The following is a 20,308-nucleotide window of genomic DNA, read 5'->3' on the forward strand; positions in this document are numbered from 1 at the left end:
AGTTGTAGTATCTTGTGATTATTGTTCGGGAAATTAATCCTTTTAAAGTTTACAATGTTTAGATCAAAAATAAATAATTAAATATAAACAAAAACTTATATTATATAATTTTTTTACTTTTCGTACCTCCAAATTTTTAAAAACTGTTAAATTTTACCCTGAAGCACCTTTTATAAAGTTTCAAGATTGTAGATTCAGTCTTTTGCTTATGTTAAATAACACTTTATTCCTATTTAGAATCAGAGAGTACGAAGAATATCCGCAATTGCTTTACTGAACGCTCGACATTTTCATAACTGTTTTCGTGTGCTCTATGTCTGTAATATGGAATGTGGGATTACAAAATTCCACAATAATAATTATTTTTATTATTCTAGAATAATTTATTGATACAAGGCATTCCTTAGGTAGACCGGTTATGATATGTTATCAAAACCACATCAAGTCACACAACATAAAAGACTAGTTTTACTTAGAAACACCTATTGTATGATATAAGAAATCAAATAACAAGTAAAAAGGCGTTTAGCTATACTTTGGATACCCACCACCTCGGGTATATATGTACCACCACCTTCCGTCAATATCCGGTGAAAAATGGATACCTTATGCCCCACAGCAGCATAACACAACTCACTTTTCCAAATTTCGGCGAAATCGGTCAATAAATGCGTCTTTTATGGTCCCAAAATCTTAAATCGAGAGATATGTCTGTATGGTAGTTATATCCAAATCTGGACCGATTTGGGCCAAGTTGCAGAAAAATGTCAAAGAGCCTAACACAACTCACTGTCCCAAATTTCGGCGACATCGGACAATAACTGCGCCTTTTATGGCCCCAAAACCTTAAATCGAGAGATCGGTCTATATGGCAGTTATATCCAAATCTGGACCGATCTGAGCCAAATTGAAGAAGAATTTCGAAGGGCCTAAAACAACTCACTGTCTCAAATTTCGGCGACATCGGACAAGAAATGCGTCTTTTATGGCCGCAAAATCTTAAATCGAGAGATTGGTCAATATGGCAGCTATATCCAAGTCTGGACCGATCTGTGCCATATTGCAGAAGTATATCGAAGAACCGAACACAACTCACTGTCCTAAATTTCGGCGACATCGGACAATAAATTCGCCTTTTATGGGCCCAAAACTTTAAATCAAGAGATCGGTCTATATGGCAGCTATATCCAAATCTGGACCGGCCGGAGCCAAGTTGAAGAAGGATGTTGAAAGGTCTAACACAACTCACTGTCCCAAATTTCAGCAAAATCGGATAATAAATGTGGCTTTTATGGGCCTAAGACCTTAAATCGGCGGATCGGTCTATAGGGGGGCTATATCAAGATATAGTCCGATATAGCCCATCTTCGACCTTAACCAGCTTATGGACAAAAAAAAGAATCTCTGCAAAGTTTCAGCTCAATATCTCTATTTTTAAAGAATGAAGCGTGATCAACAGTTAGACGGACGGACAGACAGCGTAAAAATCTAAGACGACTAGATCGTGGTATGGTAAGATTTGGACAAATCTGGTCAAGGAAGACGAGCTGTTTAGCACATTCCCTGTTCTAAATTTGAGCTAACGGGGCCTTCTATGGAATCAATGCTTAAATCGGGAGATCGGTCTATGCGCCAGTTATATCCAAAAATATTCCGATCTGCGAGAAGGATGCGTAGGGAACTTGTTGTACAAAATTATAGTAAAATCGGGTAATTTATACATTAAATATGGGAAAGACCCCCAACCGGAGATCGGTTAATATGAGCGCTATATCCAAATATCGTCCGATCAGAGCCATACTCAGCACGGAAGTCAAAATGTTTAAAACTGGCCCCTGGTCCAATTTCAGCGAAGTCGGGAATAAATACATATTTTATGGGTCAAACAACTTCAATCGGGAGATCGGTATATATGATAGCTAGATCTAAATAAAAACCAATCAAACCATATTCGACACAGATGTCGAAGTGCATAACACAGTTCACTATGCTTAATTTTAGCAAAATGGGGCAATAAATTTGGCTTTTAAGGGCCTTAGATCTTAAATCGTAGGATCGGTCTATATAGCAGCCTTATGCAAATATAGACGGATCCAATCCATATTCGGCAGGGAAGCCGTATTTTTTCGGATTTTGCTAACATATGTGACAGTCAGTTGGATATAGCTGCCTTATAGATTGATCTCTCGATTTAAGGTTTTCGGCCCATAAAAGGCACATTTTTTGTCCGATTTTACCAAAATTTGGGACCGTGAGTTAGGTTAAGACCCTCGATATACTTTAGGCGGATATCGAACATATGAACTCCATTAAATTTAAGCATGATTCCACAAAACATCCATCGATTTTATTTATGCAAACTTTTTGCCAAAGCATTTTTTAAACAATTTATCTTTGTCAAAACTAAAAATTAACGTAAAATTATTATTTTTATTATTAAAAACACTTTGCAAATTAATTTGTAGTCTTGTGTTGTTACATGTTCCAACTTTAGCGGCACTGATAATACATTGAACAAATATTGAAAATGATGTTCTAATAGTTACAAAAACTTCACAAAATAAATATTTAGCTTTTAATTATACTCTGGCTCAGACAATGATGAAAAGAACATTTCATCTGCTATCTATTAAAAAGAAAAATTAAAAAGCAATGACTGGTAGGTAATTAAAAGTAAGTATCGACCAATGTCGGACAAAGTTGAACTCTACATACCCTACCCCACAACTCGCAAAGAATTCTACGTGCCAATAGCCATACATCTGCATAACAGTCATCTACATTTTGGACCAGTTTCGGTTGGACTGGTACTGGATAAGCCAAATGCTAAGGACTAGGTGGATAAATTTTCAAAATAGCACCGTAGTGCAGAGGTAAGCATGTCCGCCTATGAAGCTACACGCCTGGCAGTGGTTTTCCCCTCCTAATGCTGGCAACATTTGTAAGGTACTATGACTCTCTCCAAAGAGGTGTCGCACTGCGGCACGCCGTTCGGGCTCGTCTATAAAAATGAGGCCCCTTATCATTGAGCTTAAACTTGAATCGGACTGCACTCATTGATATGTGAGAAGTTTGCCCCTGCTCCTTAGTGGAATGTTCACCTACGCATAACAAAAACGAGATTTTGCTCACATTTTTAGGTTAAGTCATACGAAAATAGCATACAAGTGTGATAGCAAAAACAATGAATGGTATGCAAATTGACAATTTCGACGTACATGATTGATTGCATAAGGGACATGTCATCAGACAAACACATATAGTGTGATGGCAGCTTTAGAAGTATGTCCATAATGGCATGGGTCTATTGATTGATTATCAATTTAACAGTTTGGCTCATACCTTTAAAATAAGGACAACATTTTTTTCAATGTATGTTGGATTTTAGCAGATTTTCACTAATATGGCAATGGAAATCGATTTATTCGAAGCCTATTGAAATATTTACTTACTACATACATGCATACGTATCGCATACACATCTTTTAATTGCAATAGGCTTCGTTTGAAGTCCTTAAAGTGAACTGTACTAAATTTTAAGAAGTTCAAAAATACATTGACAGTTAGACAGGCAGACGGCTACGGCCAAATTTCTCTTTGTGAGTAACATACAAATGAACTAAACCATAATACCCTTTACCAAAGTGAAGGAGAACAGTGTAAATATTGCGAAACATTCCATAGCACAGTGGACCAAATGACTAATCTAGCTGTATAAAAGTAATATCTTAAACAAGTAAAAGCGTGCTAAGTTCGGCCGGGCCGAATCTTATATACCCTCCATTATGGATCGCATTTGTCGAGTTATTTTCCCGACATCTCTTCTTAGGCAAAAAAAAGGATAAAAGAAAAGTTTTGCTATTAGAGCGATATCACGATATTGTCCAGTACGGACCACAATTCAATTATATGTTGGAGACCTGTGTAAAATGTCAGCCAATTCGAATAAGAATTGCGCCCTTTGGGGGCTCAAGAAGTAAAATAGAATCAGGCTATAGACCGATTCAGACCATAATAAACACATATGTTGACGCTAATGAGAGGATCCGTCGTACAAAATTTCAGGCAAATCGGATAATAATTGCGACCTCTAGAGGCTTATTAAGTCAAGACCCCAGATCGGTTTATATGACAGCTATATCAGGTTATGAACCGATTTGAACCTTATTTGGCACAGTTGTTGGAAGTCATAGCAAAACATGTCGTGCAAAATTTCATTCCAATCGGATAATAATTGCGACCTCTAGAGGCTCAATAAGTCAAGAGCCCAGATCGGTTTATATGGCAGCTATATCAGGTTATGGACCGACTTGAACCATACTTAGCACAGTTGTTGAAAGTCATAGCGGAACACGTTATGCAAAATTTCAATTCAATCGGATAAGAATTGCGCCCTCCAGAGGCTCAAGAAGTCAAGATTCAAGTTCGGTTTATATGGCAGCTATATCAGGTTATGGACCGACTTGAATCATACTTAGCACAGTTGTTGAAAGTCATAACGAAACACGTTATGCAAAATTTCATTCCAATCGGGTAAGAATTGCGCCCTCTAGAGGCTCAAGAAGTCAAGACCCAAGATCGGTTTATATGGCAGCTATATCAAAACATGGACCGATATGGCCCATTTACAATCCCAACCGACCTACACTATAAAAATGTATTTGTGCAACATTTCAAGTGGCTAGCTTTACTCCTTCGAAAGTTAGCGTGCTTTCGACAGACAGACCGACGGACGGACATGACTGGATCGACATGTAAAAGTAGACCTTGTAAAAACTTTTAAATGTTTTTACAAGGTAATTGTAGCGGTAAAATATCTACCAAGCGAATGCCTTTAACCTTCCACGGTAGACTAGGGTAGTTCTGGCTCAATTCCAATTGGACTGGGATTGATTCCAACTTCATAGACGTGTGTGTCAATTATAATCGGGGGCCACATATCACATGTGTGTAATGCATGACTCTCTGGTGGACATGAGGATTCCTCCTGAATTGAGTTCATCCAGTCCATCAACATGGACTGGATTATAACCGTTCCGCTAGCAAAGGGCTCAAATAGGATTATTGTGACAAGAGCTCAATCAACACAAGGACGGTTTTTGTATCCATTTTTAAGGCTCTTGGATATTTGTGGAATTTTCAGTTCACTTGAAAAGGAAGGGATTTACGTTTGTTGGCTACGAGGAAGGCGTTTTCATTATGGTGTATGGCTATCAGAGTTCATAAAGTATGCTGCCAAGATTGGCAATGGGATTACTATTCACCAATACGAGGTAATATGATGTGTTCAGGGGACCTTTCCTAGATGAGGTGGAGCTACCGCTCTCACTGCTGAAAAGGGTCCTGGCAAGCCATTATAATGCCAGGACTTTGACATCGCGCTAGACACATGAAAGACTTATTGACGGTTCACCACCTATTGTGGCAATGCCTAAAATTACGTGGGTAGATGCAGGATTATGGCTAAACGAACCATATTTTATACCCTCCACCATAGGATGGGGGTATACTAATTTCGTCATTCTGTTTGTAACACCTCGAAATATGCGTCTAAGACCCCATAAAGTATATATATTTTTGATCATCTTAATATTTTAAGTCGAACTAGCCATGTCCATCCGGCTGTCTGTAGAAAGCACGCTAACTTTTGAAGGAGTAAAGCTAGCCGCTTGAAATTTTGCACAAATACTTCTTATTAGTGTAAGTCGGTTGGGATTGTAAATGGGTCAAATCGGTTCATGTTTTGATATAGCTGCCATATAACCCGATCTTGGTTCTTGACTTTTTGAGCCTCTAGAGGGCGCAATTTTCGTCCGATTTGACTAAAATTTTGCACGTGGTGTTTTGGTATCACTTCCAACAACTGTGTTTAGTATGATTCAAGTCGGTTTATAATTTGATATAGCTGTCATATAAACCGATCTTGGGTCTTGACTTCTTGAGCCTCTAGAGGGCGCAATTCTTACCTGATTTGGCTGAAATTTAGCATGACTTATTTTATTATGACTTTCAACAACTGTGCCAAATAAGGTTCAAATCGGTTCGTAACCTGATATAGCTGCCATATAAACCGATCTCGGATCTTGACTTCTTGAGCCTCTAGAGGGCGCAATTCTCATCCGATTTGGTAGAAATTTTGTACAACGGCTTCTCTCATGACCTTCAATATACGTGTTCAATATGGTCTGAATTGATCAATAGCTTGATACAGCTCCCATATAAACCGATCTCCCGAGTTTGGTTTTTGAGCCCCCACACGTCGCAATTCTTTTCCGAATGTACTGAAATATTCCACAATTACTTCTACAGTGTTCAACATTCAATTCATTTATGACACGCATTTATTCGCCGTTTCACCCACTGTGCATAGGGAAGAATTTAGTTAAGATCATTTTTTTAATGTGACTTTTATTAAGAATCTGTTAACGTTTTTAAATGATTCCCACAAAAAACTATAGAAGTAGGCTATTAAAATTGCAATTATTTTTTATTTAGTACCATAAGATATGATTTGTTTGATACATTACAAAAACCAGCTTCACGGAGCTTAAAGTTTCTATTTCTAGATGAGATAACACCTGTCGGTTAAAGCAATCATGTCGTGTGCAATCATTGTAATTGCCCCTGTGCAATTTTTCAGTTCGATATCTCTCGTTGATTTAATACGCATACCTTGCTTTTTGATTTGAGAGAATTATGTGTAAGCTGATTAATCATTTCTTGTTCAGAATTAAGTTTGAATGAAACGATTTGTAATTGATTTTTGTGGAAACTTTCATTTAATTTCGCTTTAAACCTGACTAAATTGAACAAGTAAAAAGGCATTAAGTTCGGCCGGGCCGAACTTTGGATACCCACCACCTCGGGTATATATGTAAACCACTATACGACAGAATCCGGTGAAAAATTAATAATTTATGCCCCCATAGCAGCTTTATAGAAATATGGTCCGATTTGGACCAAATTCGACATGGATATTGAGTGGTCCAAATTTCGGCGAAGTCGGATATTAAATGCGCCTTCTAAGGACCCAAAACCTTAAATCGAGAGATCGGTCTATATGGCAGCTATATCCAAATCTGTACCGATCAGGGCCAAATTGACGAAGAATATCGAAGGGCCTAACACAACTCATTGTCGCAAATTTCAGTGAAATCGGATAATAAATGTGGCTTTTATGGGCCTAAGACCCTAAATCGGAGGATCGGTCTATATGGCAGCTATACCCCAAATGTGGACCGATCTGGGCCAAATTGACGAAGAATGTCGAAGGGCCTAACACAACTCACTGTCCTAAATTTCAGTGAAATCGGATAATAAATGTGGCTTTTATGAGCCTAAGACCCCAAATCGGAGGATCGGTCTATATGGCAGCTATACCCCAAATGTGGACCGATCTGGCCCAAATTGACGAAGAATTTCGAAAGGCCTAACACAACTCACTGTCCTAAATTTCAACAAAATCGGATAATAAATGTGGCTTTTATGGGCCTGAGACCCCAAATCGGCCGATAGGTCTATATGTGGGCCATATCAAAATATAGTCCGATATAGCCCATCTTCGAACGTAACCTTCTTATGGACAAAAAAAGAATCTGTGCAAAGTTTCAGCTCAATATCTCTATTTTTAAAGACTATAGCGTGATTTCAGCAGACAGACGGACATGTCTAGATCGTCTTAGATTTTTATATACAAAATTTCGAACGAATCGCATCACCAATCTCCGAGATCTGGTGTTTTTCAAAATTAGTTTAATGAGAAGTCCTTTTTGGGGAGCGATGGCAGCTCAGACATTTCGACTTAAATATGGATATCAAATTCGTGCAATACTCCCAAAACCCATATTGCCATGGTCGGTAAATATTAACCGTTTGGAGGGTGTTTTGGGGCTGCGGTAGCCACCGGTACTTTGCCCTGAAAATAGATATCAAATTTGTTCTTTACCCCCAAATATCGTTGATTTGAGCTCCAATTTGCCATAGTCGGATATGAAGTTCAGTTTAGGGGGGCGCCCTAAAGCACCCACTAAACTGAATTTCATATCCCCCCAAACACTTGGCTTCAAAAGTGGATATCAAATTCGTTTTCTACTCTCCGAATACCTTTTCTATACTCCGAATACCTCTTTCATTTAAGTCCCATATTATCATAATGGCTCAATTAACGAATTTAACGTATTTTTAGGAGGAGAAGCGCCACCTACACTTGAACGCAAATTTTAATGCCATATTGTAATCTACTCCCAAATGCCTTTCATTTAAGTCTCAAATAGTCATGGTCGGCTAATATGCCCTTTTGGGGGTGGGGTGACCTCCCATTACTTGGACCTAATTTTTTATGCCACATTTGTAATCTAATGCCGAATACTCTTTATTTTCAATCTGTGAAAATTTTAAGAAAATCGGTTTAGCTGTTTTTGATTCTACGGAACAAACAAAGAAACCGAGTCCCATATAGTCATGATGGGTCATATGCCCATTCAAGGAATTTTTGGGTGGTAGGGTTACCCCCTATACTTCGAACTGATTTCGTATGCCAGATTCGTAATCTACTCCCGAATACCTTTCCTTTGAGGCCCATATTGACATGAACGTCCAATATGTCTGTTTGGGAGAATTTCAGGGCTAGGGCGGCTCGATGGGTACTTAGACCCAAATACCATATTCGTATTTTACTTTCCAATACCTTTCATTTGATTCCCATGTTGTTCCTATTGGTCGTCTTTTGATTTTGGGTAAAGGGGGAGGGTCCGCTCCCTTCCGAAATTAACAAATTATAAAACCTATTTCTCCTTCCTGTCCATATTCGCAATCTACTCCCGAATACCTTTCATTTGAGTCCCATATTGTCATAATCGTTAAAAAAACTATTTTAGGGGGTTTTGGGGTTGGGGCGGCCTCCCAGTTACTTGGACCCAATTTTTTATATGAAATTCGTACTCTACTTCTGAATACCTTTCTTTTGAGACCCATATTATCCCGATCGGTCCACTTTTATTTTTGGGTAGTACTTTTGGGGTAAGGGGGAGGGTCCGCCCCACTTCCGATATCAAAAAATTTTATAGCCTATGTCTCCTTCCAGGCCAACCTACACAATCTGTGAAAGTTTCAATGTAATCGGTTCAGCCATTTTTATACCCTCCACCATAGGATGGGCGGTTTACTAATTTCATCATTCTGTTTGTAACTACTCGAAATATTCGTCTGAGACCCTATAAAGTATATATATTCTTGATCGTCGTGACATTTTATGTCGATCTAGCCATGTCCGTCCGTCCGTCTGTCTGTCGAAAGCACGCTAACTTCCGAAGCAGTAAAGCTAGCCGCTTGAAATTTTGCACAAATACTTCATATTCGTGTAGGTCCGTTGATATTGTAAATGGGCCATATCGGTCCATGTTTTGATATAGCTGCCATATAAACCGATCTTGGGTCTTGACTCCTTGAGCCTCTAGAGTGCGCAATTCTTATTCGATTGGAATGAAATTTTGCACTACGTGTTTTGCTACGACTTCCAACAACTGTGCTAAATTAGGTTCAAATCGGCCAATAACCCGATATAGCTGCTATATAAACCGATCTTGGCTCTTGACTTCTTGAGCCTCTAGAGTGCGCAATTCTTATCCGATTGGAATGAAATTTTGCACGACGTGTTTTGTCATGATATCCAACAACTGTGCCAATTATGGTTCAAATCCGACCATAACCTGATATAGCTGCCATAAAACCGATCTTGGGTCTTGACTTCTTGAGCATCTAGAGGGTGCAATTTTTATCCGATTGGAATGAAATTTTGCACGACGTGTTTTGCTACGACTTCCAACAACTGTACTAAATTAGGTTAAAATCGGTCCATAACCGGATATAGCTGCCATATAAACCGATCTTGGGTCTTGACTTCTTGAGCCTCTGAAGGGTGCAATTTTTATCCGATTGGAATGAAATTTTGCACAACATGTTTTGCTACGACTTCCAACAACTGTGCTAAATTAGGTTAAAATCGGCCTATAGCCTGATATAGCTGCCATATAAATCGATCTGGGATTTTGACTTCTTGAGCCTCTAGAGGTCGCAATTATTATCCGATTTGCCTGAAATTTTGTACGACGGATTCTCTCATGACCATCAACATACGTGTTTATTATGGTCTGAATCGGTCTATAGCCCGATACAGCTCCCATATAAATCGATCTCTCTATTTTACTCCTTGAGACCCCAAAGGGCGCAATTCTTATTCGAATGGCTGACATTTTACACAGGTCTCCAAAAATTAATTTAATTGTGTTTCGAATCGGACCATATCTTGATATCGCTCTAATAGCAAATGTTTTATTTTATCCTTTTTTTTTTGCCTAAGAAGAGATGCCGTATATAAGATTCGGCCCGGCCGAACTTAGCGCGCTTTAACTTGTTCGAGTCTATACGGAACAAACAAACAAACCGACGAAAAACAAACACACATTTAATTATTAGGGTCAAGTGAAAATTCGCCTTCACTTACGCCTAATCGCTTAACTGGAAATGATTTTCTCTTGTACGACGTACGCTTAACTGAAAATGACGTACAAGTGAAACGAAATTGACGTATTTGTTGCGTTTCACTATCCGGTTGCGACTGTACTCTGATTTTATTACAAAATTTATGATTTTTGAGCGAATTCCTAAAAATCTATTATATAACTTAACTTTTTAGGATCACAAATAGTTTTCTCCAAAGCGGTATGTCGAAATGTAAGTAAAATGATGATTTTTTCTTAATAGGTGTTCCTCAACTGTTAGGAGTTTGTTGGCAAACCGTGTTCACTTATAACAACGAACTCTTGTCTCTGGGTGTATAATGCAAATTTTTTATTAAACTTTAACAGAAATTTATCAGAAAATTGTATAACTTTTTTTGCCCTTCACCACACTTGATGTATTGAGCTTCGTAACGCTATTCTTGAATAGTTAAGAAAAAAATGTGTTTTCTGTGAGAAGTCAAATAAAAGAACTTTATATCTCCTTTAAAAAAATGTACTCTAATGCCTATTATGAACTATTTGTTTCCAATTATTGATCTTTACTTATGAGGAAATACCAGAAATGAATTCAAAATATTATTATTATTTTTTTTTATTCTCAATTGATATGGAATTTGCTGCATAACAAATAGCAAAAAATAACGATTATGTCAAGCAAATTTTTCGATTGATACTTTTGATTTGATACAAAAGGCTGTTTGTCTCTTAATAGATTAAATGATCGATTATACTGTGTTCATATACTATATACCTCACAACCAACATCCGTATATTTTTTTATTCCTAAAAAATGTCATAATATTTTTATAGAATCATTGAAATTTCCCAAAATCTAGTTCTTTAAAATCTAAATTGAACAGCTACTATTTGAACTGGGGAAAGTAAATTTCGTATTTGGGAAATAGAGAGAGCATGCAATAATTAAACAATTACAAACAGACCACATCAAATACGTGATTGTTTCCGAATATAAGGCAAAAATATTTGGCTCATTTATTAAAATAGAATAAAACCACCACGATAATGACGTTGAAAGGGTGTGTGTTACAACAATAATGTTCCAAGAAAAAAAACAACAATAAAATTGGCATTATTTTTGACCGGGCTAAACTTTTATATATGTACTCATGTCAACAAATCTCCAGGCAGTTTTGTTGACGCTTAACCAGGGAGGTTTATTTGACGCTTATACACTCATAGAAATTTGTAAGTAAAAACAGCAAAAATGTTTGCTAACAAACAAAGTCTGCTAAAAATCGGACAGCAGTAATTTCTTGCTAAACAGCAAACATTTTCTGCTGTTTTCAAATTTTAGAAAGTTAAGAAAGCTCAAAAATGTTGCAAATATTTAAAAAAAATTTTATTCCATCTTGTTTTTCAATTTTACAAGCATTTTATTAAGAATTAAAAAAGAAAAATTAACGCCTAAAATTGAAACTTTATTTTATAAATGTATAGAAAATTCCTCAATTGTTATTTAGACGTTTAAATTTAATATCAGCAGACAGTGTTTGATAAGATCAGCAGAATAATTTTTTAAGGCGAAACACAACGTGAAGCTGTAAAACCCGTTTTCAACATGTATAACTCACCGACCGAAATTTAACTCAAGAAGCTGTCTTATAAATTTGGATATCTACCTATCATCGATCCTTTTTATACCCACCACCGTAGGATAGGGGATATATTCATTTAGTCATTGCAACACATCGAAATATCGATTTCCGACCCTACAAAGTGCAAATATTTCGGATCGTCGTAAAATTCTAAGACGATTTAACGATGTCCGTATGTCTATCCGCCTGTCCGTCCGTCCGTTGTTATCACTCTAGAGCCTTCAAAAATTGAGATATTGAGTTGGAATTTGGTACAGATGCGTTTTTTTGATGCACGCTGGATGAGTTCTTGAACGGGCCAAATCGGACCATATTTGGATATAGCTGCTATATTGACCGATTTTTCGAAAAAGGGTCTAATGCCCATAAAAATTAATTTTTTCATCCGATTTTGCTGAAATTTTAAACTGTGAGTAGTTTTATACCTCCCAACATAAGACCCAAATATGGTTCAGATCGGACAATATTTAGATATAGCTGCCATATATACTGATCTGCCGATAAATGGTCTGAAGGCCATAAAAGCTTTATTTATTACCCGATTTCGCTGAAATTTGAAACAGCCTCAAATTTCAGCGAAATCGGATGCCTCACGACATCTTACCTAAATATGGTTCAGATCGGACTGTATTTATATATAGCTGCCATATAGCGATCTCCCGATAAAGGGTCTGAAGCCCATAAAAGCTTTTTTTATTACCCGATTTCGCTGGAATTTGAAAAGGTGGATTATTTTTAGCCTGCCGACATCTGACCTAAACATGGTTCAGATCGGACTATGTTTAGATATAGCTGCCATATAGACCGATCTCCCGAGTAAGGGTCTGAAGCTCATAAAAGCTTTATATTTTAACCGATTTCGCTGAAATTCGAAACCTTGAGTAGTTTTATACCTCCCAACATAGGACCTAAATATGGTTCAGATCGGACTATATTTAGATATAGTTGTCATGCAGACCGATCTGCCGATAAAGGGGCTGAAACCCATAAAAGTTCTATTTGTTACCCAATTTCGCTGAAATTTGAAGCAGTGGGTTATTTTAAGCCTCTCAATATCTGACTTAAATATGGACTATATTTAGATGTAGCTGCCATATAGACCGATCTGCCGATAAAAGGGCTGAAGCCCATAAAAGTTTTATTTTTTAACCGATTTCGCTGAAATTTGAAACTGTGAGTAGTTTTATACCTCCCAACATAGAACCTTAATATGGTTCAGATCGGACTATATATACATATAGCTGGCATATAGATCGATCTGCCGATAAAGGGTTTGAAGCCCATAAGAGCTCTATTTATTACCCGATTTTGCTGAAATTTGAAACAGTGGTTAGTTTTAGGTCTCCCAACATCCTTCCCAAATATTGTTTGGATCTGACTATATTTAGATAAACTGCCGTATAGACCGATCTCCCGATAAAGGTTCTGAAACCCATAAAAGCTTTATTTTTTAACCGATTTCGCTGAAATTTAAAACAGTGAGTACTTTTACGCTTCCTAACATCCGATTCAAATATGGTTCAGATCGGAATGTATTAAGATATAGCTCTCATATAGAACGATCTGCCGGTTAAGGGTCTGAAGCTCATAAAAGCTTTATTTGTTACACGAATTTGTTGAAATTTGAAATAACAAGAAAAAGGCTTTTTGGATACCCACCACCTCGGGTATATATGTAAACCACCTTTCGTCAAAATCCGGTGAAAAATGCATACCTTATTCCCCATAGCAGATATATCGAAATATGTTCCGATTTCGACCAAATACTTATAAGTACAAGTCATTGTTGAAATTTCAGTTAAATCGGATTATAAATGTGAAATGTCGAAGAGCCAAACGCAACTCACTGTTCCAATTTTCGGCGAAATCGTACAATAATTGCGCCTTTTATGGCCCCAAAACCTTAAATATAGATATCGGTCTATATGACAGCTATATTCAAATCTGGACCGATCTGGGCCAAATTAAAGAAGAATGTCGAATGTCCTAACACAACTCACTGTCCCAAATTTTGGCGATATTGGACAATAAATGCGCCTTTTATGGGCTCAAAACCTTAAATCGAGAGATCGGTCTATATCGCAGCTATATCCAAATTTGGACCGATCTGTGCAATATTGCAGAAGTTTGTCGAGGGGCTTAACTTAACTCACAACAAAAATATTTAGAGGCAATTGAAAACAATTAAGCTCGGATGGGTTGAATGGCAAATGGAGATCATAACGGTAGTCCATATTAAAAATTCTTTCAAATTTAGATAGTATAAGTACCCTCCAGGTGCCACCATACGATTGAGGTTCTGACCTAAAATCCTTTCATGTATGTGTTTCCTGCATTGTGATAACGTTTTACTAGCTGTAGGGTTGTCCGACCCCGTGTATGATGTAAATCGCAATAGTAAGTAAACGGGCTTTATAGGTTCGAATCACCCGATTTTATTTCTTGAGTCTCCTTATGGTCCAATTCTCATTTAATTTGAATTAGCATTTGATGTCCTATTATAACATCTCTTCTTAATGGCATATATGTCTCTAATCGGTTTAGAAACCGATATACCGGTTTCAATACGACTGCATTTACCCTGTCGGATTGATTACTATTTCGTTTTTCTTTCCATTCAAGAGCACTTTTTTACTAGGAAAGCTTTATAAATTAAAAATTTAATATGTTTTCTTCAATTTATATTTCCAGTAGTAATAAAAATGTTCTTTATTAACTGGAAATTGTTAAATAAGAAAAGTTGTTTTGTTTGCCATCGGAATGTTTGATTCAACTCCAAGGTTTGGAATTCTATTCTGCTTTCGGAAATGTCACTGATATTTTTAATTGTTTCGCGAGCGAAATTTTACAGCAATCAAATTTGTTTGTCTCCCTACCAAAACACGTTTTCATACCCTCCACAATAGGATAGGGGGTATACTAATTTCGTCATTCCGTTTGTAACACCTCGAAATATTCGTCTAAGACCCCATAAAGTATACATATTCTTGATCGTCATGATGTAGTGCTTATTGACATTTGTCTTAAATCTTTGGGTGTCAAAGTGGGTGGGAAAAACATTAGCCGGAAGTCGATTCCACATACGAACGGTTCAAGTGAAATAAGAATTCTCTCTATAATGCATTGTACGGTCCGCTGGCCAATCAATTACAAACGGGTGTGAGTTCCTGGAATGTCTAGTATCGCTAACATACATCCTTACATCAGGAATAAGAAGACGAATATCAGACGAACACACACCATGAAAGTATCGATAGAACAGCGCCAAACAACCCACATTGCGACGATGATCAAAGGAGGCAATAGAGTTGGATACCCCACTGTCTCTAATCAACGCCATCGCTCTTCTCTGTACACGGTTCAGTAGCTCCAGGGATGATTTTGAAGCTCCAGCCCATACATATGGGTTGTACTCCATTTTCGACCTTATGAAAGTGGTGTAGTTGTTAAGAAGATCAGATGGAGTGAAGTAATTCTTACACCGTTTGAGGAAGCCTAAATACTTGAACGCTTCTTTCGACACTTCACAGACATGTTTAGCCCAACGGACATGCCCAGAACATCAAGAGCTTCTGATTGCTCAACATTTATACCGTTAATCGACAAAGATGATCGTAATGGGCCAGCGAATCGTTTGTGTAACAACAAGCAGCACTGAGTCTTCCGTGCATAAAAATCTACTCGATTCATTCGACCCCACTTAGAAATGGCCAGCAAATACTGGCAGAGTGTATCGTCCATAACCCGCCTCTTGTCTTCAATCTCTCGAAGATTCGGCCTATAGTCGAAACGAATTACAGAGATTACTGTCATCCGCAAATGAGTAGATCGGATTCGATGTCTGACCCAACAGATCGTTGATGAAAATAAGAAAAAGAGAAGGAGAAAGAACAGAGCCCTGGGGTACACCTGCGGTCAATTTATGCTCATTGGATGAGAACCCATCTATAACGACGCGAATAGTACGATCTCTGGGAAAGCTCGAAATAAATCGAACGAAGCCATTACCGACACCAAATGCGACAAGCTTTGATAGTAGTGCACCGTGCCTTGGATATATCCAGAGCCACAACCTTACTCTCACCAAACTGGTGGATTGAGCGACTCCAACGTTCCGACAGAAGTGTCATGAGGTCGCCCGTAGAGCGATTTCTGCGGAACCCATACTGTTGGCTGCTAAGAAGGCCATTAGATTCTAAATACCTCACAAGATGGTGATTAACCATGCCCTCCTTGACCTTGGAGAGAGCGGAGCATTTCGCAATTGGCCGATAATTCGCAGGGTTGTTTGCCTCACTCTTCTTGGGTATTGGCTGAACGTTCGCAAACTTCCAACGCGCCGGGAAGACTCCCGCAGGTCAAGGTTGAAAGGGTTGCGTAATGGACGAGCGAGCGTCGAAGAACACTTGCATAAAACAAGTGTTGATATTCCATCCGGGTCCGGGGTTTTATTTACATCTAGATTTTCCAAAACCCTTTTAACTCCACGAGTTCGAAAAAATATTCGGGGCATAATGCCAGATACATTTTCGATTGAGGGGAGTGTTAACTTCATACTTTTCAGGGTGTGAAGTTAAAAAAAAGGTCAGGAGTATTATTTTGGTGCCCTTGAACACATGCGATATCTGTCAGTTCGTTCACTAGTTGCGTCAAACCATTGTGCGCAGCGAAAAGCTCAACGTATTGGCCCTCCGGAGTCGTATGACTCGAATTGGAAAACCTAGTTTGCTAGTGGTACGCTAATTGCCCTTCCCATCAACATTGTATGAACTCAATTCAGAAGGAATCCTCATGTCTATCAGAGAGTCATACATGTGATGTGTGTTCCCTGGTTATAATAGAGACAAACGTCTATGATGTTGGAATCAATCCCAGCCCCATTGAAATTGAGCTAGAAGTACCCTGGTCTATCGTGGAAGGTTAAATGCATTCTTGATAGCTAGTTTACCGCTACAACAACCTAGCGATTAAGGGAAAGTTTTAACTTCATTTATAATTTGAATTATTCATATAAAATTTGTCTTCTTCAAAGAAACTGAGCATTGAGAACATGGTGGTGGGGAAAGGCGCAAACATGCTTGAGTCTAAGTATGTATTGGGTTGCCCAAAAAGTAATTGCGGATTTTTTAAAAGAAAGTAAATGCATTTTTAATAAAACTTAGAATGAACTTTAATCAAATATACATTTTTTACACTTTTTTTCCAAAGCAAGCTAAAAGTAACAGCTGATAACTGACAGAAGAAAGAATGCAATTACAGAGTCACAAGCTGTGAAAAAATTTGTCAACGCCGACTATATGAAAAATCCGCAATTACTTTTTGGGCAACTCAATATTTTTTGGCAACATTCAACTAAGATAATATGTCATTATTTTTGACAACTTGTATGCCTAAGCATAAGTAACTATTTTTGAACTACTGGTATGCTTGTGCGGAAGGACTTTCCTCCTGAAACATCGTCATGCAAAAGTAGTTAGAAACGATGCCTAAAAATAAGTAGTTACTAGTTTTTGAATGAGCTTACCTTTCTGGTTATTTGGTAATGGGAGTTTTTGCTGGGTATGATCCTTATCGATATCGAAATTTCATAGAGCACACATTCAGATTTGACTTTTTAAATTTGGCAAGTGCCATCCATAGTGGATATTACATAAGATTTGGGCGGAGAAACTGTATGCCTATCTATAGCAATGTGTTTTACTAAATGGAGGTAACGTTGCAACGTACAACAATTTTTTATAAAATTTTTCGCACAACAATGTTTGACACTCATCTTGCTATCATATTTAGCAAATTCAGTAAAAAAAAAAACATTTTTAAATTCCTACATCCTTCCTATTCCAACAGTACTTCAATAGATTTATTTACCTTTCTTCCAATGGCAAAGCCTCCAATTCCGGTACAGTACACCAATGTTGCTCAGGAATCAATGTTAGGAATATTTGTGAAAAATATATAAAGGCCACAAAAAATGCAAATGGTATCATGCAAAGGAAAAGAATTTTTTGATATTTTCCGAATTCACCAATCATGGGCAGAATATCGTCGAAATCTATTGGCATTGTATTAGCTGCAGGCGGCACTGAAGCTCCATTATTGTTGCTGTTGGTTGCATTCGTTGTGCCATCCAATTGCAAGCCATTGGAATTACCACTCTTACGGCGTATCACTGTCTCACTGCCGTTTTCGTCGTGTGTAAAGGCAATGTTAACAAATGAATTTGTATCATCCTTCGTGTGACCCTGATTGTTGAGAGTCATTATTAGAAAATTATTATTTATTTCGTTGTACAAGCGTTGCAACAAATGCCAATATTGACAATAATAATTGCTGGAAATTTATTCTTTGCTTTTTTTTTGAGATTTTCACTATATTTTATTGTTCTCTGCGGTTACTTTTTGTGTTCAGATAGTTTTAAATTCGTTTTTTTTTTTTTTTGTTTTTGAAAACTTTTTCGAATTCGTAACTGTCAAGCCAAGCTTAACGTTTTAACTTTCAAGTTGTGCGAACTACGACGACGAACGAAGCAACGCGCGCTTTGCTCGCTACACCGATCAAAGGCAATTTAGACTGAATTGAAAGTCGACACGACAAACGGTTTTATAGTTTTTCTTTGTGCACGTAAAAGATTCTTGACTTGAGCCAATACGAAGCAAGAAGCAATGCCTCATACTAACGTGTTGAGCGACCAACGACAACGACGACGACGACGACGAGTGCACTTCCAACTTAACCGTGTAAAGAACGTTTACTACGAGCCAAATCTTGCACAATGGGTTGAAATATATAATTTTTTCATTTCATTTTTTAATACAACTGAGTCATACTCATCTAGCAATTTTAAATTAGTAATGTACAAGACCTAACTGCTACCTAAATAGCTAGCATTAAGTAATTCAGAAATTCCACTCTATTATATTTAATTATGTGTGTCCATAATCCATAGGAGTTGTCTCCAGAAGCCTCCAGCAGGTGTATAATTTTCGAATATGTTGTTTAAATCAGAGTTCACGTGTATCCTCAGTTTATTGGCGTGTCTCTGTGCTGCGTAGGAGATCTCTTCCACCATGGTTTTCACGTTTAAGTCTCTGTGAAGATCGGCATTTTAAATATACCAAGGTGAAATATAATTCAAAACTAAGATTAAGGAATAAATATATTTTTGTCTTTAATAGAAGTAAAACGGCATTAAATTCGACCGGGGCGAAATTTGGATACCCACCACCTCGGGTATATATTTCGTCACAATCCGGTGAAAATTGGATAACTTAAGCACCCAAATTCGCCACGGACATTGAGTCCAATATATATGTCACTATTCAATTTTGTAGAACAAATTATTAACCGATCTGAACCATATTAAGGTCGGATATCGTGAGGTTCAGAAAAACTCACTGTTTCAAATTTCACCAAAATCGGGTAATAAATAAAGCTTTTATGGGCTTCAGTCCGCTTATCGAAAGATCGGTCTATATGGCAGCTATATCTAAATATAGTCCGGTCACAACCATATTTAGCTCAGATGTTTCAAATTTTAGCGAAATTGGGTAATAAATAAAGCTTTTATGGGCTTCAGACCCTTTATCGGCAGATCGGTCTATATGGCAGCTATATCTAAAAATAGTCCGATCTGAACCATATTTAGGTCAGATGACAGGAGACTTCAAATAACCCACTGTTCTAAATTTCAACGACATCGGGTAATAAATAAAGCTTATCGAATATAGCAGCTATATCCAAATATGGTCCGATTTGTTCCGTTCAAAAACTTAACCAGCGGACGGACAGACAGACAGACGTTAAATCGTCTTAGAACTTTACGATGATCCGAAATATATAAACTTTGTTGGGTCGGAAATTGATATTTCGATGTGTAGCAAACGGAATGACTAAATGAATATACCCCCTATCCTACGGTGGTAGATATAAAAATCCGTGCAAAATTTCAGCCAAATCGGACGGAAATTTCTTCTTTATATGGGAGTTATCCAATCCCATGCTATGGTGGTAGGTAAAACAAGTGAAAGCGTGCTATGTTCGGCCGGGCCGAATCTTATATATCCTCCACCATGGATTACATTATCGAGTTCTTTTCCCGGTATCTCTTTTCAGGCAAACAAAGGATAAAATATAAGAATTACTATCCTTTTGAAGCTATATCAAGTTATGGTC

General features: G+C 37.6%; 1 protein-coding gene across 1 annotated transcript in view; it reads right to left on the minus strand.

The window, feature by feature from the left end:
* LOC106090565 (beta-alanine transporter) overlaps nt 1–18,838 on the minus strand; it is a 43,602-nt gene extending 24,764 nt beyond the window's left edge. The window contains exon 1 of the mRNA XM_013256805.2: nt 18,005–18,838. Within this exon, the coding sequence (XP_013112259.1) occupies nt 18,005–18,396 (392 nt within the window). The 5' untranslated portion in view covers nt 18,397–18,838. The remainder of the gene's footprint in view (nt 1–18,004) is intronic.
* Nucleotides 18,839–20,308: the final 1,470 nt, after the last annotated feature.

Source organism: Stomoxys calcitrans, chromosome 1 (genome assembly GCF_963082655.1).
Source record: "Stomoxys calcitrans chromosome 1, idStoCalc2.1, whole genome shotgun sequence".
In the NCBI taxonomy this organism is placed as follows: Eukaryota; Metazoa; Arthropoda; class Insecta; order Diptera; family Muscidae; genus Stomoxys; species Stomoxys calcitrans.